This window comes from Macrobrachium nipponense, chromosome 46 (genome assembly GCF_015104395.2).
Source record: "Macrobrachium nipponense isolate FS-2020 chromosome 46, ASM1510439v2, whole genome shotgun sequence".
Classification (NCBI taxonomy): domain Eukaryota; kingdom Metazoa; phylum Arthropoda; class Malacostraca; order Decapoda; family Palaemonidae; genus Macrobrachium; species Macrobrachium nipponense.
The window spans coordinates 10,320,245-10,344,989 of NC_061106.1; the positions used below are offsets into that span (position 1 = coordinate 10,320,245).

The window sequence follows — 24,745 nt, forward strand, 5'->3', positions numbered from 1 at the left end:
TGCACTAAAGGGTTGCAAGAGACTAGGCTTTTAAGAGAAGATAAAACACTTAAAGAGTCGGTAAAAATGGTAAAAACCTTGTTATTACAAGAACTATAAAAAATATATTTAAGAGCAGTCAAAACTGCCAGCAGTTCAGCTGTAAAAACAGAGGAATTAGATGGAAGCTTCTTTTTAATAATATTATCACTAGTCACTACAGAGCAACCAACACCATCAGAACCCTTCGAACCATCAGTATATATATGATGAGAATCACCATGTTCAAAAGCATGGTCCAAAAAACTTGCCCTCAACTGATCACCAGAACTGATGCTCCTGCTGTCCCTAATTGGGCAGATTTCTAAGTGTGGCCTATTCCAAGGAGGAAATTTTGAGGGCGAAATTTCAGCTACTGCAGGGGTAGTAATCCCACCTCCCTGGCAGAGCTGGCTAGTCGAACTTCAAGCGGCTTTGGCAGTCTAGGTCTATTTGGGGCTCTATCAGTTGGTTCTCTAATACTATAATTAGGGTTTAGCTTTGATGTAAGTACTCTTGATATGACTCTCAAGCCTAATTTCCTCCCTACGGATAAATAGTGGGGGAAAACCTGACTCAACATATAGGCTTTCTACTGGAGAAGTTCTATAGGCTCCCATACAAATACGTAAAGCCATATTATGGACAACATCTAATTTCTGCAGTGTTGTCTTGCATGCACAACCATAAACTTGACAACCATAATCAATTTTGCTTAGGCATAAAACCTGGTACATCCTCAAAAGGGTGATTCGATCTGCCCCCCAATTAAAATTAGACACGACTTTAAGAATATTAAGACGAAGCTTCACGTTACATACAACTTCATTAACATGTTGAGTAAAAGTTAATTTTTTATCAAATGTAACACCTAGATACTTAATGCTATCTTCATAAGGTAAAATCGAATCATTTAAAAACAGTGTAGGGATCTCTTCCACTCTTCTTAATCGACAAAATCTTATAGCTTTGGTTTTTTCTGCTGAAAATTTGAACCCTTTAGCATTGGCCCATGATGTTGAAGCATTAATAGCAGTCTGAATCATTTGACAAGCTTCGACAGCTGTAGACTTACTACAGATTATTGCATAATCATCAGCAAAGGCCAGACCATGCACCCCGACAGGAACTTGTTCTAGTAGGCCGTTGACAGCTACATTAAAGAGTGTTGGACTAAGGACGCTTCCCTGAGGTAACCCTTCTTCTTGAGGGTAGGCAGAAGAAATGTAAGAGCCCACTCTTACTTTCAGGTAACGTTCTGTCAAAAAATCTTTAAGACAATAGAATAAATTACCCACAACACCCCACTCAACAAGTTGCATAAGGATACCCCCTCGCCAGGTAGTATCGTAGGCTTTTTCTAGGTCAAAGAACACTGCAACAGTCTGGTTTTGCACAGCAAAAGCATTCTGTATCTCCCGAGTAAAGGAACATCAAAGGGTCAGAAGTACTTCTATTTTTCCTAAAGCCAAACTGCCGATTAGATAAAAGATTCTTTGAATCCAAATACCACACAAGTCGAGCATTGACCATCCTCTCATAAATCTTGCTAACACAACTGGTTAGAGCAATTGGCCTATAATTCTTAGGAAGGAAGGAATCTTTAAAAGGTTTTAAAACCGGTACAATAATCGATATCTTCCATGACTCTGGTGAAGTTCCTGAAAGCCAAAAACTGTTTAAAATGTCTAAAAGAAATTGTTTTGTACTTCTAGGCAAATTAAAAATCATTGAGTAGAGTATATCATCTTCACCAGGAGATGTTGGGGAAGATAACGAGATTGCATGATCTAATTCTTTCATGGTGAAAGGAAGATTATACGACTCTGAATTTAAACTAACAGCAGCAGGAACAACCATGGTACCGTCCCTAATATTCCTGAATGCAGGAGAGTAATGTAGGGCACTAGATATACTGGAGAAATGCTTACCAAAGGTTTCTGCAACTTCTCCAGAATCAGATATGAGGAAGCCATCAATTTTCAATATAGGCAAGGGAGGTGGAGAAAATTTCCCTTGCAGCTTTCGGATTCTGTTCCAGACTAATGACATCGGCGAATCATATTTTAATTCACTTATATATCTGATAAACGATTCCCTCTTTGCTTGCTTAAATGTTTTCTTTTGGGATCCTTTTGAGTCGGAGCTTCAACTCTAGAAGAAGCGGAAACCAACTGCTCTTGGCAGTTGGGTGCCACTAATGCTAGTTTGTCCTGTGAAAAATCTTAGCTTGTGCAGGACCTTCATCAGAAGATTCACCGGTGGAAACAGATAAATCTTCTGCCAATTGTTCCAATCTATGGTCATAGAATAGGTCTACTTGAATAGGCGAATAGGTCTACTTGAAGGTCCGGGATTTGATTGCAAATCCACCGGAATGACTTCTTGTCCAGGGACCACTGCGACTCTAGCGGGGTTGTCCTGGAAAGTGTGTCTGCAATAACATTCTTCACTCCTCCCAGGTGAGTTGCTGACAGGTGCCAATGATTTTTCGCCGCCAATGAAAATATTGCAATTAGCACGTAATTTAGATTGCTTGTCCTGGAGCCTCCTCTGTTTATGCAATGTACCACTACTAGGCTGTCCGAGACTATCCTTACATGACTGTTCCTTACCGGAGTTAGTCATTTTAGAGTCAGGAAAACTGCCATGGCTTCTAGAACATTGATGTGGAACTGGCGGAACATATCCGACCATGTTCCCTGTACTTTCTTGTATTGTGAATATCCTCCCCAGCCACTCAGTGACGCGTCTGTGTGGATGATCAGAGATGGTGGGGGGAATTGCAGTGGTACTGACTTGGCCGGATTTCTGTATTTCGTCCATGGACGAAGCCTTTTTGTCAAAATGGGTGGAATCACTGAAACCTTGTCCCTGAGATTGATGTTGGCTCTCTTTCTCCAGACTCGATTGATGTCCTTTAATCTGACTTTTAATAGGACGTCTGTTACTGATGCAAACTGTAGCGAACCTAGGATTCTCTCTTGGATATGCCGAGACGCCTTTTTGTTCTTGAGGAACTGATTGGTAGCCGCTGCTATCTCTTTGGCCTTTTTGGTGGAAGAGATAGCTTGTGTCTTATTAGGTCCCATTGGATTCCCAACCATTGGCTGCCGATTTGTGGCACTCTTCGACGCTGGCTGCCCAAATGAGCCAGTCGTCTAGCTAAGATACTAACATAACCCCTTGAGTTCTCAGTTCTTGTACTATTGTCTCTCCTAGTTTGGTGAATATCCTGGGCGCGATGTTGAGCCCGAACGGCATGACTCTGAATGAGTAGGGCGGAACTTGTCACAAAGAATGTATGAGTTGAGACACGACAAGTCCAGAATCACTCTTCTTTTGTCCGAATCCTTCTTTGGGACACTGAACAGACGTCCTTGGAATTTTAGCCCTTTCACTCTTTTTGTGGCCTGCTTCTGTAGGAGATCTTTGGTATACTTCACCAGGTCCGCCGTTGGAATCTGATAAAATTTTATTGGCCGAGGGGGACCTTTCTTCCATTTCCACCCCAGACCTCTGGAGACTATACTGTGGGCCTGAAGGTCCAATGGTCCCGGAAGAGATACAATCTCCCTCCTACCTGCAGGCTCTCATTGGTTGGTTGCCGGTCTGTAACCTCTACCTCCTCGGAAACCTCTACCCCTTAGGCCACCTCGTAGCCGGGAACCACCTTTGGCCCTGCTACTACCCGTATGCCTGCTGTAGCTCCAAAATGAATCTCTAGCTTCGTAGGCGGGGTTAAAGGCTGGGGAGATTATAATAGCTGTGGAGGTTGAAGGTTGTTGGGCCAGCGAAGTTTGCAGTAAGACAAACTGCTGCTGCGGCTGAGGCTTTGATGTCGAAGGCTTACCTACTTGAGGGACCGGAACCGCTTGAACGACTGTTAGTGGACGGGAGGCCTTGTAAGGATTGAATCTCCTTGGGCGTTTCTTGGGTCTGGCTTGATGTCCGGGGGTCTCAAACGTCCGCTTGAAGGGGAGTCCCCACTGGACCCGTAGTCTGCTTGGCTCTGGAAGCTTCTCGAGAGACGCTGTCAACCTCTTCTTGTGGGAAAAGGTTTTCTCCCCAGATTGACGATTTTATTAGCCTATTAGGCTCATGCCTTATGGAGGCCTCTGCCAGGACATATTTCCTAAAAGCCCGCCTTGCCATCCCAAAGTCGAAGAGGTCTGACTGAAAAGTCTGTAGTAGACTTTTCGTCATAACCTGGAACACTTGTTCGTCTTGATAGGTGGTAGCTAGTAACTCCGCCATAGTGACAGAGTTGATAGATCGTGCCAGTCTCGTCTTTGCCTCAAATTCCGCCTTAATAAAATGGTCCGGAATTTTAGGCAGCTTCTCAGAGAACAAAGTAGAAGCACAATCCGGATTGAGTTTACCTACAGTAAATGTGGCCGGGGCTTCATTCCAGAATTCCCTATTCGCTGGGAAGAGAAGAGAGGTAGCCTCCGTCTCTTTTAGTAGCGGTAGGGGTTTGTCTTCTGCTATTGCTTACAAAGTTAGTTCTGCCACCTTGTCTGTACAGGGCGACAGAACCTGGACTGGGGTCTCAAACATAGTAAAGGTACCTTTGTGTGGCATCAACCTGGTGTTGACGCAGTCCCAGTCGGTGAGGGTGCGTGCCCAAACAGCTTGGGCTTGGTCCCTAGGGAAGATCACTGTCTCCTTTGGGACCTTGTCTACCCTAACTAGCGCTTGTTCTGCTAGTCTGACAAATCCGGGAAAGGGAAATTGGAGACCCGGCGGGAAGAGCTCAAAGTCCTCCAACGGACGGGTTCCGCACCCTTCAATTGTTAGCTTCCCATCCGAAAATGAGGCATGTAAAGCTAACTGCCATGGGTTGTTCTTATGGAATGGCGGTAGCTTTGACGCATCCGGCACTGACATAGCCAGCGCCGGGGATCCGGAGTGGAGAAATCCGGTCATCATATCTTCCAAAGGTTTGATCCTCTCGGCCACCAAAGATATTATCGCCTGGCCAGAGATGTCAGAGCCGGAAGCGAGTCGTAACGACTCAAACCTGTCAGCTACTGCTTCCCTAACCTTCGACAATAGAAGGTTAGCGAGCTTCTCGTGATCGAAGCCAGACTTCGTCGCCTTGGACTTGGCGGACTTGGCTCTCGACCCTTTGGAGGGGAGAGAATCCTTGGCAGCAGGCGACTTAGCCAACAAAGTCGACGGCTGTGGGGCCAGAGTACACTCAGTTGCCGCTGACGGAGCTGGTTTTGATCCCTTTGGCAGGGATTTTTTCATAGTTTTGATCTTGGGAATGACCGAAAGCGATCTTTCCCGAGTAGGGGTGGGCTTAGAGAAGTCCAGGAGAGAAGAGGAAGAAGAAGGAGTAGGACTAAGGAAACTCCCTGCCTCACTTACCTCCCCACTTACCTCATCCCCAATGGCCATGGGTTCAGTGTGGATGCTGATGGCAGCCACTTCTCTTGCCATCAAGTCCTCCTGGTCCTCTGGAAGGGGCGTCGTCTCCGCCCGGATGGCTTCTATTATAGGGGCTGCGACTTGCGCCAGAACAGACGTCGATGGGGACCCCTTGAACAGAAGGGAGCCCAGGCTGGCATCCAGCACATACGGCTGTCCTGCCGACGCATTCCTCCCGAAGCCGGATACCCAACGCCTCAAATCGGTCCTGGCAGTTTGGCGGACTTCATCAGCAGTCTGACAGAGAGGGGAATGAATTAACCTTCCACTCAGGGGATAATATTTGTAAAACTTTCCAGTTTATCAAAAATATTTTATATCGAGGGTGTAGCAAAGACACTTACCTGCTCATCCAAGAGAAGAGACACCATCTCGTAACAGACGGTGCAAGCCTCCGGGTGCCAGACCATGTAACTGCCGAATGGGACCACGCAGTTAGCATGAGTGTGGCACACTTCATGACTGTAGGTCTCGTCAAGGGAGGCGGAGCACCCTGGAGACTGGCAACGTACCTTCTGTAAATTGAAATATCAAATGAGTATCAGCCTCAGGGAAGAGCCATAGTTGTTCAAGTTTTACTCACTAACATTTTCAATTCACTGAATAAATTAAAAGAATATCTTTAGATATAACTGCCTGCTCCCAATCCCGCTCCTGGGGTTCGATGTATGTCTGGTACTTGGGGTCTGATATCCGCCGGACCTGAGAAAAGGAAGGACCTCACCTCTATTATGGTTGGCCAGATCAGAAGGCTACGTATCAACGTAGACGCATACCTGACTCATCTACTGTTCCCACTGGAGTGGGGGGGGGGGGGGGGGGACCCCCCAAGAATGGGAACTGAGCTATGGCAAGTTTCATGCAAGACTCCGGTAGCGGATGTGAGGGTTAGTCACTCTCCGTCGGGACCCGAGATGTTCACTGTATAGTCCCCAAAGCTTAGCCTACTCAACGTCTCATTTCTCCTTGTCTTAAGCCCTGCCTGCGGAATGGACCGAAGAGGCGGCGGATCAGGGAAAGGTAATTCCCATATCTGAACCTGCCTACCTCTATCGAGGGGGGAGCGAAACTCCTATCCCTAATCCGCGGCTAGGGGCCGACAACCGGAGAGAGAGACCATTGAGCGACGGAGCTGTATATGTACAATCCGAAGCGATGTCCGTCGGCTGGTGTGGTACTAGACCGCCGGAGGAGCCATTCACTCGGAGACATAAGAGCTTATATATATACGTATATCCCTACCCCACCTCACCCACCTTCTTCTTTCCCACATAAGTGAAAACTCGAGTGGCCATTCCTCGATAAGAGTACTAGTGCCGCGAGTTATAAGGGTTCGGACGTGCCGATCCAGGAAGTAGGGGGAAGAGGGGGGGGTAGGTGGTATGTGGGGTGATCGGCTGTGATCGCCTGGCCACCAACCCAGTCAGAGATGGACACCTATTGGGAGCGAGGGGGAAAGAGTGGCCTTTGTGAGGCTCTCTCCCTATGAGAGGGATTTGGAAAGGAATCCTCTAATTGGCTGAAGACCTGTGAATAGTGGCTTCCACTCACCTTGTACTTTATACCCGACACCCTTTGGGTGCTCGCGCGAGGGTAGTAAACCTCAGCATACCATGCTAGCTTTTTCTCTGGTATATTTAGAATCTATTTATACTTAGAAAAAGTGAGCTACAGGAACTTTTCAACGGGCAACACAGGTCTTCCCCAGAAATAGATTTTTGTTTTTTTCCTTCGTCAAAATCCCTTTATTAAATACATCCTTGACCTTAATGAATATTTTTTCGAAAGAAAACTTATAATCACATGAGTCAATAAAATGGGAAAGTAAACTCACTTTCCAAAGAAAACTTATAATCACATGAGTCAATAAAATGGAAAAGTAAACTCACAGTATGCCTGTTTGATTTTGTTGTTTAAAATCTATAAATCAGAAAGCTTTCGATGACCTGCATGGTCCTCCTTGTCAATCTGACAATAATTACAAAAACTTGCTACATAAAACTTTTTTTTTCTTATTTACAAATAGGTTATTATTTGAACATGAAGCCACTTTTTGCAATTATAGTCAGATTGACAAGGAGGACTGTGCAAGTCATCAAAAGCTTTCTGCTTTATATATTTTAAATAACAAAATCAAACAGGCAAACTACTGTGGATTTTCTTTCCCAAATATTATTTTACTACTACATACATATATCTATTCCTATAGTAGACCTATTGTTTTAGTTGGCAACAGAATAAATGAGGCTAGTAGACTGCTGTATTAAAACTCTGGCAGAAGTAGATCCCGATCACCAAAAGGTTGGCTGTCCCTGTGCTACAGGGCCCAAGGACATAGAGGAAGAGTAGTAGGAAGAGAATGGTGGAGATGAAGAGGAAAGTTGGAGGTAGTGAGGAATTTACTATAAGTGCATACTCATTACAAGTTCAGTAGTAGTAAGTACCGAAGCTCGTATGTCTGAAAGCATTATAATCAGTTTGCTGGCGACCCCATCAAATTCAAGTGTAAAGTCCCTTAAAAAGCTGAATTTGGAAATTTAATTCATTACCAAAAATTAGGGGAGGGTAAGAAACACACTGCTAAGTTACACACCAATCCATCAATTAATTTGAAAAATATTGGCAAAAAACAATGACTCAAACTTCCTAAAATACATAGACATTGCGACAGCAGGTTTAGCAACCATAAATCAAAATTAAATCTTATGGAGCCCTGATAGGACCATAAGATTGTTTGTTTGTTTGTATGGTGTTTTTAACTTGCATGGAACCAGTGGTTATTCAGCAACGGGACCTACGGCTTTACATGACTTCCGAACCACATCAAGAGTGAACTTCTATCACCAGAAATACACATCTCTAACCCTTCAGTAGAATGCCTGAGAATTGAACTCACAGCCATCGAGGTGGCAGGCCAAGACCGTACCGATCATACCACTGAGGCACTCATAAGAGCATAAGAGTAATACCTTTAAGGACGAACAGCAGCTAATCATAAACAAGTTCCAGTCTGAAGAAACTAGGTTAACATGATATTTATTTGTAAAATTTTCTTGACTTATGTTTAAAAGCATGTTAATTATAATTTTCTGCAAGGTTTCACATAATCTATTCAAGATATTTCCAAATTGCCTGAGTTAATGTCTACTTTTGGTAAAGCAGTGCTTATAGTGCCTGAATCATTGAAATCTCAGAGCATCCATATCTACTAGGCAAGGAGAGAGAGAGAGAGAGAGAGAGAGAGAGAGAGAGAGAGAGGAGAGAGAGAAGAGAGAGAAGAGAGAGAGAGAGGAGAGAGAGAGAGAGAGAATCTTGACATCTCCTTCCTAGGTGTCTCAAAAAGGAAGAATAATGCAGATTTCAGTTCAAAGAAATTTATTTTAACATTACCTGGAAGCATGGAACATTCTAATGATGAGACCCCTGTCCGAACACTCCAAGTTAGGATCAGTCTGACACGAAACACATGGCACATAGCGTTTGAATAAATTTTTTATCTAATCTTTTACTAAGCACAATCTTAATACACCATTTTTAAATCCACAAGCTGCTATTACTATCAAGCTTCCTTTCACACCTTGTGTGACACTATTTCACCAATAAAACAGCACTACTTACAGGTAGCCAGCAAATCTTTGGCAACTAACCAGACTTGGAAGAGAAATTTTCCACTCACACAAAAGACAATTTTTTAATTTGTTTTCTATAATGAACATAATATTATTCAGATAGTTAAGAGTGAATTAGTACAAATATATAAATGAAAAGAGAAGAAGTATCAATCTGAATGAAGTGGAGAGTTAATAAAACCTAGGAGCACCCACTGACGCTCCACACAGGGCACACATACAGGGAGTGACTGTTTTCTAAGACGTAGGAATGATGGAGCCTGGATGTCTTTTTGAAATTCTGGAATATGTATGTACGTCTTCTGTAAGTAAGTCTACAGAGCCTTGTTTACTTCAGCATTGTGCCACTGTAAAGTAATGGATTTGTGTCAAAACTAATCTACAGCTTTTATGCACAATCAATTAAATACAAGATTTTTTTAGAAACAGAAGTTTAAAATACAACATACCATAATTCTACTCAAAAGGAAAAGTAACTGATTGTAAGCAACACCTTGAATATGGCAGTACTCAATTCCAACTTGAAGAAGACCTCCTGCAGTAGCATAATCTAGCTCTGACACTCCAATCTGCTGTAAAAACAAAATTATCAATATTACTTCTACAATTATCTGGTCACCTGGATCAATTAAACACCCACTTATTATAAGGCACAAAAAACAAAACACACACAAACAGAAGCACAGAATCTCACTCTGCGGTGGTAAACTGATCACCGTGGCCCAAGAAAGGAATGACTCATTAGCAAAGTATGATACCAGGAGGGAGATGCTGTAAAGGCAAAAAGTTAACTCACACCTAAGCCATGCAAGCCAAATATCAAACTACTAACTAATCTAGGGACTTAGCCTCAAAATGACAAATTTTCTATGACAATTTGTATTTTCTGGGCTCAGCTCGTGTCGCTTGCGCGAAATATCCTTTAATCTATTATTTCTAGGGTAAATGTACTAACACATACCAGAGAATAAATAAAATAAAGAAAAAGGTCAGTATGACTGACTCGCTCACCCTCTAGGAGGGCGTCGGTATGAACACTAGGCGAGTGAGACCACTACCACGAGCCAAATGCCAATAGAAATCTCCCACTACAAAACCCTCCAAGAGGGGAGCCGTCCCACAGAGGGAGCAGCTCGTACTACTACTACACATCCCATGCTTGCGACTGCTGCGCCTCTAGTGGACCATCCTTTAAAAGTTAGCGCCAGGAGCCACACGTGCTAATTTTCTCTCTGTGTTTTTTGTGCCCTTTCGTGGATTTTTACATATGGAGCGTGCAGCTATCGCAGCAGCTAAGTTAAGTACTCAGTATTTACGGTTAGCGAGTTTTTTCCGTCCCGAGACGGTATTGCCGTTTTTTAGGTATAGATACGTTCTCGGGGGCTGAAGCATGGCAGCATGGTCCTCCGCATGTTGGGTTCGTTCTTGGTCTCCCATACCTAGAAACATCCCTTATTATTTTACGCTCTATTTTGATTATCCGCGTTATTACGTCTACTCAAGTTGTTATACATGTATGTATTTCACCTTATGTAGGCTTTTTCTATCCAGACCCTAGTCCAGGTTCTTTGTATCGGCCCCTGACTAGCTTTGAGTGGTAGACTTGCCTTCGGGCTAGTCGCACACTCCTGGATTTTTTCTCCTGCTATTTTACCTTCTTTCTTTCATTTTTATATATATTATATTTTTATGTTGTTGTTGTTGTTAGGTTAGTTGGCGTCTGGCTTAGCCTAGGTCCTGGCTCGTAGAGCCTAGTCTACCGTGATCAGTTGTTCGGTCGCTTCCTCATAGCTTCTCTCTGATCAGTTGGTTTTCGCCATATGGGCCTATATGCTACCGCTTTCAGTTCTGGTTGCTTCCCGATAGCTTCTCTCTGATCAGTTGGTTGGCCTAGGCTTGGTTACCGTATCTTTGTTTACCGCCTCGTGGTCACTACGTGATCACGAGTCAGCCAGGCGGCCTCCTGCCAGTCCCCCTTCCCCCTCCCTCCCGCTCTACCCATAGAGGTCGGGCGGGGGTGGGTCGGTCTGTCCTTGCTCGCCCAGCATGCCCGAGCCTGCCTCCCCCTTCCCCTCCACGGAGGGGCCTGGGAGTCCGACAGTCCCTGACTGGTTCCGACCTCTCCGCTTCTCGGCTCGGGCGGCCGGGTGGTACGTTGTGGGGGGCTCTGGCCTTCCCCCCCTCCGTTACTTCCTTGTCGCTCCGGGTTAGCGCGAGTCTGTATGTCATCTCGCCCTTCCCTCCTTACTAGAGCTCCTCCCTATCGGAGTCCTGATATCCAGCGGAAGGGTATAGTCCACCATAGTTGGACCGGAAGCATACAATAGGTCTTTACTAACCGTACCGTATTGCTGAGTTACTACACTCCGCTTCACTGGACCTAGTCCGGTTACTTGCATGTAGGTTTAAGTTATCTTTAAGTTTATCTTAAGTTTCTTAAACCATCCCCACCCATCCCTTAGTATTTACCGGATCTCTCCGGGATTATAGCCTATTCAGGCAATGCAGGGAGGGGTTATGCCCAAATTTTTTCCGAGCTCCGCCACGTAACGGAGTTCTTTTGTCCTTAGTCTGTAAGTGTTACCCCTTTAAGATACTCATGTGTCTTCCCACTTACAGGCCACCAACTTGTGAGCATCCGGATGTTCGCTACACTTCAGGACCCCTGTGGACACGAAGTTTGCCGGCTCCCATGCTCCATGCGCGACTTCCGAACGCGGGGACATCCAGGTCTGGTACCATGAGACGTTGTACCATATTTTGTTTACGATCTGGTGAGCCAGCTTTTGGAAGGCGTAAGTATTCCATCTCCGCATGCCGCTCCGCTTCTTTTAGTTCTTAGTTTTTCATCATTACTTTAACTTAAGGCATCTAGTTTAAGTTATATCCTAAGTTTTAGTTTTAAGTGGTTCTTAAATCTAAAATATATCCTCTCTTACAGGCTCCGGCAGTAAGAGATACGGCATGGCTACCCATGCGGGCCTGGGTCGGAGGTTTTGGCAAGAACGCCGCCAAGGGTCAGCCCTACATACTGGAGAAGCGTTTAGCTTTGTTAATCTTCCCCGGAGGCAAGGCGACTGGGTACGTCGACCCGGTTAGAGGCGGACCCCTCTATTGCCTTTATCCAACAACAGCTGGCGGCCTCCTTGACTGAACAAGACCAGGATATCTCCACGGATGTCGCAAACCCTGGATATAAATGTTGAACCTATGGTAGGTATAGACGACCTGTTGGTCGAGGTAAGTAATGCAGGTACCCAAGGGTCCCCTTGGGAGTGACTGTTTCTTCTACCCATGGCAACTTCACCATCCTTCCCAGGCTTTACGGTGATGAGTTATATACTCCTCCAGAGGCTTCGGTTAGGCCTAAGATCAAGTCTAAGCATATGACCTTGACTAAGACGTCATCGTCCTCGAAGAAGACGTCCTCGTCTTCTTCTTCGCGTAAGTCTCCGGCTCGTAATCCCGGCCCAGACAGGTCTAAAGGGTCTAGCTCCGGCTCAAAGTCCTCAAAGAGTAAGCCTAAGGAGAAATCCCGCCACCCCGGCAGTATCACCAGTTCCACTACCTTTGGTGCCTATTCAGAGTCTCCCCTCCACCTCCGCAGCAGCTCCGCTCTGGACACCAATGCTGGCCTGTTGCAACAGGTGGGCGACTTGGTAGGCTCCCTTAAGACGAGTATGGAACATATGATATCTCGCCTGTCGGATAGGATAACTTCTCAGGATACTATTATAGCCGGCCTAAGAGAAGCCCCTCTTGCCTCTCCCTCAACCTCTAACACTAGTGGATCTCAGCTTCCCCGTATGACTCGCTGCCCGCTTTCTCCATGAACAATCCTTGGAGAGTAGCGTCATATGCTCCCTTCCAAGATGGTCTCATCTACATACCGGAGTTTGGAACTCGAAGAATAGAGGACTTTCGAGTTCTACCCGGAAGGCCTACAGCCTCCCTTCATAGGCTACGCTAGGCTCACGCCTTCGGCATGGTTAGAGATGACAGGGTACCAAGGAGACAGTCCTCTATTCTCGGGACCAGGCCCAACGAGAATGGCTTAGATGTCTAGACGACATGGACTGTTCGAATACCAAGATCCAACCATCAAAAGTCCCTTTACCATTTTCACGATGGACGAAGGTACCCCGCTCCCTTTCCTTACCAAGATAGCGAGGTCGACCATCTCAGCAGCTCAGAAAGGGGAACCCATGCCTCAGCTGAAAGAAGCAGACCCCACTTCTCCGTTGCTCCCGTCAATTGGAGAATTATGGAGGACTTGCCTAACACTTTCACAGCTGGCAAACTCAAACCTGACTGTGCTATGGAGCAGTTTGGTGAAAAGACTGCCCAGGCTCCCTGATAGTCTTATCAAGCGGAGTTTGACTCGAAAACACGACTAGCCAGGTCAATCAACCTGATGGCTATGTCTGAGGTAGCAACCATGGCTTATGGTTCAGAACCAATTTTTAAGCTTATGACCAAAGCCCTGACTCAAACGGTGCAGTCAGACATGTTCGAGTTTGCCACTGCTAGAACAAATTGCAGAAAGCATGTATTGCTAGAGGCAACCATTCGGCATGAACCGAATAGGTACTTTCTTCTAACATCTGGGGCGCAGATCTCTTCCCAGAGGCTATGGTAAAGAAGTACAAGCAGAGGCTACGAGGTTGAACCAAAGCCTTAAGGACCGTTGGGGTCTTACGGCTAGGCAGAAGGCAAGACTTGACACCAAAAGGTAAGGGACAAAGGAAGCCTAGACGTTTCCAACCTTATCAAAAGAAGCAGCCGCGCTTCCCTCAACAAGTTCCTACAGTGCCGTTAGTGCAGACAGCTCAGCCCTCCACGTCTAAAGGTCAATCACAGCCTATTTATGTGATATCCCCTCAACCTCAAACCCTCCACCTCATAGCCATCTCTCCAGCTTACAATCCAGCCTTCGAGAGTCAAGCTTCTCAGAAGTATGACCGCTCGAACAAGGGAGGCAGAGGTAAGCGGTCTTTCGTGGGAGAGGATCGGGAGGCCCCTTCAATAGGGGAAAGCACTTCAGAGGAGGTCGAGGGGGTTACCAGAACCAATGAGGAACTTCAGGTAGGAGGGAGGCTGTTTCACTTTCGCCACCGGTGGAACTTCAGCCAGTGGGCTCAGAGCATAGTGTCAAAAGGGCTGGGTTGGAGCTGGTTGACGAACCCACCTCCAGCCAGACCTTTCCGTCAACTTCCTTCCAACGAATTGACAGAGTACGCAGAGGACCTCCTTCAGAAAGGAGCTATAGTCAAAGTCAAGAGATTAAAATTTCAAGGTCGCTTGTTCAGCGTCCCAAAGAAAGGCTCAAACAAAAGAAGGGTAATCTTAGACTTGTCCCGCGCTTAAACTTAGCCATCCGCTGCGACAAGTTCAAGATGCTCACGATCTCACAGGTGCGGACCTTACTTCCCCGTGGGGCCGTCACCACCTCTATCGATCTTACAGACGCCTACTATCATATCCCTATTGCAAGACACTTCCGTCCGTATCTGGGATTCAAGATAGGAGACCAGACGTTCTCCTTCAAGGTAGTCCCGTTCGGGCTCAACGTGGCAGGGTGTTCACGAAGCTAGCGGAAGTAGTAGTGCAACAGCTCAGAGCTCAAGGGATTATGGTAGTAGCGTATCTCGACGATTGGTTGATCTGGGCCCCATCAGTCGAAGAATGCAACAAGGCCACACTGAAAGGTGATCCAATTCCTAGAATATCTAGGATTCAAGATAAACAGATCCAAGTCCAGACTCACCCCAGAGTCAAACTTCAGTGGCTAGGCATTCAATGGAATCTATCCTCACACACTCTGTCGATTCCATCCACCAAAGGAAAGAAATAGCGAAGTCAGTCAAGCAATTTCTAAGTCACAAACTAGCATCGAGGAGAGCTCAGGAAAGAATCCTCGGCTCTCTCCAGTTTGCTTCAGTAACGAACATCTTAATGAAAGCCAAACTGAAAGATCTAACCAGGATCTGGCGATCTCGAGCAAATGTCAGGGTCCAGGGACAAGCTATCCTCAGTACCTCTGATTCTAAAGAACCGGCTTCGGCCGTGGGCAAAAGTCAAGAATCTGTCAGTGTCAGTCCCTCTTCAGTTCCCTCCACAGGATTACCATCCACACAGACGCGTCCTTAAGCGGCTGGGATGGGAGGGTACTCCCAGGTCAAAAAAGGTGCAAGGAATTTGGTCACCCCAGTTCCGTCAGTTCCATATAAACGTACTGGAGGCAATGGCAGTCTTCTTGACTCTGAAAAGATTACGCCCACCAAGGTACTCCCACATAAAGCTAGTCTTGGACAGCGCAGTGGTAGTACATTGCATAAACAGAGAGGCTCCAAGTCACGTCATCTAAATCACGTCATGATAGCCATCTTTCTCCCTGGCAGACAAATTCAGTTGGCATCTTTCCTCCACCCACATAGCTGGAGTTAAGAAACGTCATAGCAGACGCCCTATCCCGATCAGTACCCCTAGAGTCGGAATGGTCTCTAGACGAGAGTTCGTTCCAATGGATCCTTCAAAAGAGTCCCAGGGCTACAGGTGGATCTCTTCGCATCACAAGGCGAACCACAAACTACCGTGTTATGTAGCCCCAACCTGGACCTTCTGGCTTACGCCACGGACGCCCTGGCTCTGGACTGGAACAACTGGGAGAAGATTTACGTATTCCCTCCAGTGAATCTCCTTATGAAGGTCTTAGACAAACTCAGGACATTCAGGGGTCAAGTGGCTCTAGTAGCCCCAGACTGGCCGAAGAGCAATTGGTACCCCCTGATCCTGGAACTGGGTCTTCGTCCCCTTCGGATCCCCAGTCCCAAGCTCTCCCCCAGTCAGTACAAACGAAGACTGTGTTCGCTTCCTCAGGGATTCTCAAAAACCCTAACTTTATGGATTTCATGAAGTTTGCGGCAAAAAGAGATGCGAATATTGACCCTCAGAATATTCTTTTCCTGGAATCCGATAAAAGGGATTCAACTTTGAGGCAGTATGATGCTGCCGTCAAAAAAGTTAGCAATTTCCTCGAGAGAGTCAGATATCAGAATCATGACAGTTAATTCTGCTATATCCTTTTCAGATCTTTATTTGAAAAGGGTTAGCAGCTAGCACGATTACGACAAACAAGTCAGCATTGAAAAAGATATTTCAATTTGGATTTAACATAGACTTGACAGATACCTATTTCTCGTCTATTCCTAAAGCATGTGCTAGACTTAGGCCCTCTGTCAGGCCTACGTCAGTTTCATGGTTCTTAAACGATGTTCTAAAACTGGCTTCCGAAACCGATAATGACACATGCTCGTTATGATGCTAACTAAGAAAAACTCTGTTTTTATTAAGCCTAGCTTCAGGAGCAAGAATTTCAGAACTGTCGGCTTTATCCAGAGATCCGGATCATATCATTTCCTTCCCACGGGGAAGTGCTACGTTTCTCCGCAACGTAGCTTTTAGCAAAGAATGAAGATCCTTTGATGAGGTGGGAACCTTGGAAGGTACTACCCCTTCCACAAGATGTTTCCCTTTGTCCGGTTTCAACCTACGAGTATTCTATCCAGGACCTCCTCTTCCTCATCGGGGCCCTCTTTAGGAGGGCAAAAAGGTGGTACTTTTATCCACTAAAGGCATCAGGCAACAAATCCTGTACTTTATCAACAAGCCAATCTGACTCCTTCCAAAAGCACATGATGTCAGGGCAGTAGCCACCTCAAATTAAGTACTTCCAACATATGAATTTTGCTGATTTAAAGAAGTATACCGGATGGAAATCGCCGACAGGTTGTTCAAACGTCACTACCTTAAGGTCCTTGGAAGCTCTGAAATTCCCAGCAGTAGCAGCGGGTAACATAGTTTCCCTGACTCTAGCTAGATTATAGTAGAAGATTCAGTCCTCCTTTCTACCTCGCCTCACCCAACAGTTCGTCTATCTGCCTTGTTCATTAACATTTACCTTGTGTCTTAGCTGCTTTATGATTGTATAGTGCCCCTTTTGTCTGGGTTAGGGACACCTCACATCTGATTACCATACTGATTTCATAGATGTTATCCCCTTATTTTTATGCTAGGGGTATACATCATAATGCAATGGTTACGGGTTTTGTATATTAAGTCATATACATTCCTAAGATATTTTATTTTATCATTGATCAAATATTTATGTAAATTTATACTAATTGCTATTTCTATTTTTGATACATGTTGTTACACAGATTTATTGTGATAGGTAATCATGGTACCTATTTGTATATATGTAAATACCTTATCCATTATTAACATAATTAGATTTAAGGGTAATTTAAGCATAATTCTGATTTTGTTTTACTGTGTACTTGTATCTTTTTAGCAATTATATTCATTCTTTTATTTTGTATCTTTTATTTGAGACCTATTTTGTTTTATTATATTTTATTTACTTTGTTTACAATCTTGTGCTGTTTCTCTGGTACGATTTCGCGCAAGCGCGACACGAGCTGAGCCCAGAAAAAGGATTTTGACGTAAGGAAAAATCTATTTCTCGGGCGATTGGCTCGTGTCGCCAGCGAAATACCCCCCCTACCCATCCCTTCGCTCAAGATTGTCTGCTAACTTCAGGATGGCCACTAGAGGCGCAGCAGTCGCAAGCATGGGATGGTGTAGTAGTAGTTACGAGCTGCTTCCCTCTGTGGGACGGCTCCCCTCTTGGAGGGTTTTGTAGTGGGAGATTTCTATTGGCATTTGGCTCGTGTAGTGGTCTCACTCGCCTAGTGTTCATACCGACGCCCTCCTAGAGGGTGAGCGAGTCAGTCATACTGACCTTTTTCTTTATTTTATTATTCTCTGTATGTGTTTAGTACATTTACCCTAGAAATAATAGATTAAAGGAATATTTCGCTGGCGCGACAACGAGCCAATCGCCAGAAATAGATTTTTCCTTACGTCAAAATCCTTTTTTCATAGCTACCAACCTGAGGTCTTAACAACAGGATAATTCTATGCGCCTATCTGGATCCGGTTAAAAAACAGATGAAAGCAAGGAATCTTGTGATATCTGGCATTGTGATATCTGGCAACACATGCATAGATCGGGTGAAAAATGGTCAAAGACCATTCACCTATGCCAACGCGTCAGTCTTTCCCAACTCAGGATGTCTTAACACACAGAGGGGCGGCTAGAGGCAGAGCAGTATTATGTTAAGACCTCAGGTTTTTGTAGCTACGAAAAATACAAATTGTCTGTTTTAAAATTTGTTCATTTGTTCATAAGCGAACAAACCTTCGGTCTAAACAGTAGGATAGACTCATACTTGGAGGGAGGTAAAAGACATCCTAAACCGGCTGGGGGCCTACCCACCAGTCCACCTTCCAGAAGAAATGACTTCTGGAGAGGGACTGAAGCCTGTTAGAGAAGCTATATAAATTGATATCTAACCACTCAGACCTGAGTGATACAATGATATATGGGATAACCATTGTACAGGTAACCAAAGAGAATCTTTGACTGTCCAATAGCAAACCAACACACCAGGATTGTACTACTCTGAAATCCTCCTTGCCAAGGAGTGGAGCATATGCTACTGAATAGAGGATTTGATAATTTACATATTAAGCAACCACACTATCAGTATGACTACCTTATTCACTTGTATCAGACCAGTCCAGCAAATGACGTGTCTATTCCTTAATCCGCCCGAAGGAAGAAGGAAAGGTACAAGAGAAAGAAGGAGACCAGCCAACTCACTCATTCTCTCATCCACACAATCATCTTGGGTAAGATACAAAAGTGCCCTGTTAAGGGCAACTATGAGTTATGCAACCTGTTGGGCAGCCACCACAGGACCCAGGGAAAACGTGTCCGCAGATTGTTGGGCAACATCCTTAAGATAGAAAGAGGCGAACATGGACTGGCGTAACCAAGTACCAGCGCTCGGCACTCTATGTAGAGCCAAGTTCTTTTTGAAAGCCAGAGAGGGACCAATACCCCTAACGTCATTCACTCTAGGCTGCACAGACATGGTGGTGGAATCATCATGAGTCAAGTATGCCTGTCTGATGCTTCCTGTATCCAAAAGAGATAGTATTCTTAAACATCTCTTTCTTCTATGGCCTGTGCTAACAAAAAGTCTGTGGCAGCCTGGTCTAAGGTGCCGAGTCCTTTTAAGATAGCAACGCAGGGCACAGACAGGACAGAGCAAAACCTCTTGAGCATCACCACTAACAAAGTCAGTCAGTGATGGAATGGAAAAGGAAATGAACCTGTCATCATGCACAGAGGGATTTTGGGTCTTGGCCACAAATTACGGGACAAATTCGAAGGACTTCGACTCCCCAACCCCTGGTGTGCTTCACCTCATAACTCAGACCGTGGAGCTCTCCTACCCTCTTGGAAGATGCCAAGGCCAGAAGGAAAACTGTCTTGAGCGTCAAGTTCCTGTCAGATGAGCGATGCAAGGGCTCATATGGACTCTTAGTGAAGCTCTTGAGAACCAAGGAAACATCCCACATCGAAGGCTTGAGCTCTCTAGGAGAACTCACTGCTCAAACCCCTTAACTAGCAAGGAAAGTTCCCAGGAAGAGGAGATGTCAATACCTTTAAGGCATAACACCAAACTCAGGGCCGCCCTGTAGCCTCTATTGGCAGAAACGGACAAACGTTTCTCGTCTCTCAGGAAGGTTAAAAAAGTCTGCTATTCGCTGAATAGAGGTGCGAGTGGAGTAAAAACCCTGTTTACGACACCAATCACAGTAGATCGCCCATTTGCCTTGGTAAACCGCGGAGGTCAACTTTCTGAGACTGCTGGATATATGTCCTGCTGTTAAGAAGGTCCTCGATCAAGACTTCCATCAAACAATGAATTGTGTGTCTCCCGTGTTCCTGTAGGTGCAAGGCTCCTTTATTTCTGGAGGGAATGGAGCCACAGAGGTGCAGATCCTTGGGTGGTTCAAGTGATAAAGGAAGGTTATTTAATCCCTCTATTACAGAAGCCGCCGTTGTCCAGTTTTCCAATCGCGTTAACAGCATACTCAGTAGGATCCAAGAGACATTTGCCCTCTCAGAAGAGGTTCAGCCTCTTATCCACAAAAGTGCAGTGGAAGTCTAGACTTTTGTTCTTGCTTTTGGACAAGACGTATCCCTTTCCACAAGAGACTTGAGAAAAATACTTGCAGATCTTCAGAGTAAATCCACCACGGATCTGTTAATGCAGTCAACCAAGAAACCGAAGGAGCCTGTAGCAATGTCTACTAAGTCGTTCTCCCCACTTCAGTTTCGTCCCTTTTGAGGAAGCAGAACCAGTTCTCGGTCTAGACCTAGATCAAACTTGCGCTCCTGTGCCAGACCTGTCAAGAAGTCCTCGATCAAGACTTCCATCAAACAATGAATTGTGTCTCCGTGTTCCTGTAGTACAAGGCTCTTTATTTCTGGAGGGAATGAAGCCACAGAGGTGCAAGGCTCCTTTATTTCTGGAGGGAATGGAGCTACAGAGGTGCAGATCCTTGCGTGGATCAAGTGTTAAAGGAAGGTTATTTGATCCCTCTATTACAGACGCTGCCGTTGTCCAGTTTTCCAATAGAGTTAACAGCGTACTCAGTAGGATCCCAGAGACATTTGCTCTCTCGCAAGAGGTTCAGTCTCTTAGCCACACAAAAGTGCAGTGGAAGAGGTAGTAGATCATGACACAGAGGGGTTTTACAACCAACTCTTTGTAGTCCCCAAGTCATCAGGGGGTTGGAGGCCCGTCCTAGACATCAGTGCTCTGAATCATTTTATCATGATGTACAGTGGACCCCCCGTATTCGCGTTCTCCAGATTCGCGGACTTACGCATTCGCGGATTTCTCTTAGGAACATTTCCACCTCATTATTCACAGATAATTCGCCTATACGCAGTATTTTTCTATGAAAAATATCCAGAAATTCCTGGGTTTTTTTTGTAAATTTCAGCATAAAATGCACTTTTTGTGATAAAACTATTAAAAAAACAAGTATGAAAATTTTTAGTGGGTTTTTCTTGAGTTTTAGCTAACAAATTGTTCTGATACATAATACAAACCATCGGTCCTTTAACAATAGGTATATACTTTCGGCATAGCAGGAATTACGGCCGTTGAATCTTGAACAAGGTTAGGCAGTAACTACCGTGGGGCAGGCTACCTGCCCGGATCGGATGTAAACACGCCACTTTGCTTTCAGCCGTCTTCCGAGGAAGACGTGTGTTTGTAAGCTCCAGCTGACTGGTCGTTGATCTTTTTTCCCAGTGGGATCCTTTTGGTTTATTTTTTGTATTTAAATAATTATGCATATACGGGGTTTGATATTAATACTAAACAAATGTTTGTCCTTGGTTTTTCAATAAATATACAAACCCACTTTTTGTGATAGCCTTTGTAACCGCCCCTCTACTGGTGTTAAGAGTCGGCGGCTAAGGTATGCCAACATATTATTTACATTCTTTCGCCCTTTAACACTGGCTCAGACCTGCATGAGGACAAGATATGTATTTATCGTGAGGATGAGACATGTATTTAACGTAAGTGATATTAATCCTGTAACAAGGACATGTATTTTTCCGGAAATTACGCTTACGCTTGGGAATTACCAAGGGAACTTCAAAGGTTTGTCCGTGTTTTGTTGTTATGGTAATTTCTCTTCTTCTTCCTTTCACTTACTATCGGAAAAAGGTAGAAGGATGGGCGTGCGGTGTTGGTGTTGGGGGATCTCCTCTCACTTCGGATGGCAGTGCCCTTGGATGCGTGAGGAGTATCCTCATTACTTTAATTTTTTTTTCCTATTTTACATAATAGTGGTGATTGAGTTTTCAGCCTACTGGTTCTGCTAGTAGGCAGGGTAGGAGTGTCAGGTCTCCCTCACCTGTCCCTTCAACCTCCTCAGGCTACACCGGGAGGAACAAGGCGAACAAGAGTGACCGTGATGAATGCACTTCTTACGGTCCGGCCACAAGCCTGGTTCAGTCTTGGGACCGACAGATCCTCACTCAAGTGGTTGGAGGAGATCGTGCGGGGCTGGCGAGGATGAATGACGCTTCCCAGACTCTCGGAGTGTCCATCACCGCCGTTCACGTGACGGTCCCGCTGGACCACGCATGCAGAGACCAGGGTGGGCTCCCCCTTCGGTCCTCTTGAGAGGTTTCGACCTCAACAAGGACTGGGACGCGTCGGTGAGGCGGTATCAGCTCTCTCCTGTCAGGTGCTCGCTCAGCCCCACCCAGACGACGGTCACGGTGGTGGCAGACGTTTAGCCTACAGTACGAGTCGTAACCCTCCTCGGGAAAACGTTTTCTCCAGACGGTAACGTTTTCCTAGACTCTGAGCGGCCATCACAACACGGTGATGGCTGCCCGTACTCGCTTCTCCGACTGCTAGTTCCGCTGGGAAGGCAAGCGAGTATCCAATCTTCCTCCCCATTCCCTCTCTCCCTATGGCTGCGACAGGAAGGGAAGGATCCTGCAGAGCGTTCTCCGTAGGATTCCACGTTGGGGACTGTGTTCCTGGAGGGACCTTCGGGTCCTACCGGACGTAAGTCCCTGTCGTTGAGGAAGGATCTTGCCCCATCCTCGATTTCTACAGGAATCGGGAGGACCACCACCCGATGATCGTCTGACGAATTCGGTGGGGGTTTCGCTGAGCGCTTAGAATTCTTCAGAGTTTCTAGCACTCTCCGAGTGTTTTGGTCTTCTACGATCTGCAAACACTTGAGCGAAACCACGGTCCAGAGTGGGAGAGACAAGAATCCCAGATAATTGTTACTACGATAATCGGGAATCTCGCCGAATGCTCGAATTCTGGAATTACTAGCGTCAGAGAGAAAGTACTGCTGCTGAAGGAAGAATATCTCGGGAGGGGCTCAGCCTGGATGGACCTGACGGTCCGTCGTCTCAGTAGGCGGCCAACCCCGGGATAGAGAAGAACGGGTGGGAACATCCAGTTCGGCTTGAACTATCGTCTTCGGTATCCTGTTATCACCATAGAAGTCTTCCTTCGGGAAAACTTCTCCTTCGCTCTCTTCATTAGAGAATGAAGGGTGTCGGCTTCCAGTCCTTATTCTTGTTCCTCGAATGGAAGAGAATTTAGGATGGAGGTCTATATACAGGAACCTACAAATATACTACGTATATTGCCCTCGCGACATGCTTCTGTTATCAGTTGAATTGTCCGAGGTGTAGGCACATACCGTAGTTAACTCTACAGGTTGTGACAGAGACGAATAGTATCTTCTTAATTGAACTGCAACTCGGGACTGCCCTGCAAACCTCCCAGGAGTTACTAGTTTTGATTTTGAGATACTTATGGTATTGTTTCAACAACACCACCTCAGCGTTTGCATTCACCGAAATTCGTTTCAATTAAATGCAAATGCTCGAACATATTTTTTTTTGCACTCGATGGTTCTAGCTGAATGTATTCCTTCTTGGAATGGATTACCTGGCAACTCAGGATGACGAGTGAGCGAGAGCTAACGGTGAACCCAGTACCAGCTGGCTCTCTGAGATAATACGATCGGATTTTGTCTCTCTCCTCTGCGATGATTGACTACCGAACCAAATCTCTGCCCAGCAATCACAAACTTAGGTCTCTGGTTTGCTGGAATTCTCGCATACGTGGATGACCATCTCTACTGCATCGCCTTTGACATTGCGAGAATTTTCAGACAGAGATATCTCACTAGACTTGCTATCATCTTTTGGTTTACCGCACGGTAACAGAAGTCTGTAGCCTAGTCTCCCGCTGCATCGCACCTGCCGCTGCGACAATGCAGAATGATTTCTTCAGACATCTGAGTTTATCTTCTAAATATATCTCGTATTCGTAGGAGTGCAATTGTTCATTGTCCACCCCGAATTGTAGATGTATAACGGAAGACATCGCCTGTTCCCCACCCTGCCAGCTCTACTTCCAAGTATATAGATGTCCTCCCTGGATAAGCTGGGAAGAAGAAGATGATTCAGCCCATGAGAAGCAGTTCTTCAGGCAGTACAATCCCTGTGTTTTTATTACTAAAAAGCGCTCCACTTTCATTACAACTTGGACTCCTCACCGAACAGCAATGAAGTAGCGGTTTAGCGTTTTCAGTCCTCTGTAAATAACAGGGATTAAGCTGTCTTTGCGGGTTGGTGTCATCGGCGGGACTTTTCTACGTTCAGAATCTTGAGAGTTAACTTCTCTCGATTCGGCTGTGAAGACGTAGTTCTAGAGAGAGAGGCTTCAGCCTTTCAGACCCACTGGTTTTGCTATGACACACCCCTGGCTCCTCCCCCAGACAGCCGTAAGCGAGCACAAACCACGCCCATCGGGGCGGAGCAACCAGAGACATGCGAGTTGACAGGAACCAAACCGTCATATTTGAAGTTGACAGGACACAGGCAACACCTGTTACACCTCACCATTACTACAACCCTCCCCTAATTATTGTTACGAGGGACAACGACTTAATCAACCAATTAAAATGTCCAAAAAAGTCGTAGTATCAGAAGATGTGCATAATCTTAGCGAAACTAGTGATGATGACAATATTCCACCGGCACAACCGAAAAAGAAGAGATGTCCCAAAACGGAAGAAACCAGCCAGGAACCTTCCAATAGTGAAATTCTTCAATTGTTATTATTACAGAATCAAACATTATTGAAACTAGTGGAGAAAGGGCAAGGTTTAATATTCTG

At 45.5% G+C, this 24,745-nt stretch overlaps 1 protein-coding gene across 2 annotated transcripts in view; it reads right to left on the reverse strand.

The window, feature by feature from the left end:
* Nucleotides 1-24,745, reverse strand: part of LOC135214746 (MAU2 chromatid cohesion factor homolog) — a 263,766-nt gene that overhangs the window by 218,254 nt on the left and 20,767 nt on the right. The window contains exon 2 of one of the 2 annotated variants that reach the window (XM_064249095.1): nt 9,533-9,652. In XM_064249095.1, the coding sequence (XP_064105165.1) occupies nt 9,533-9,652 (120 nt within the window). Of the gene's footprint in view, nt 1-9,532; nt 9,656-24,745 lie in introns of both variants that reach the window. The other variant, XM_064249094.1, reaches the window with a different exon arrangement.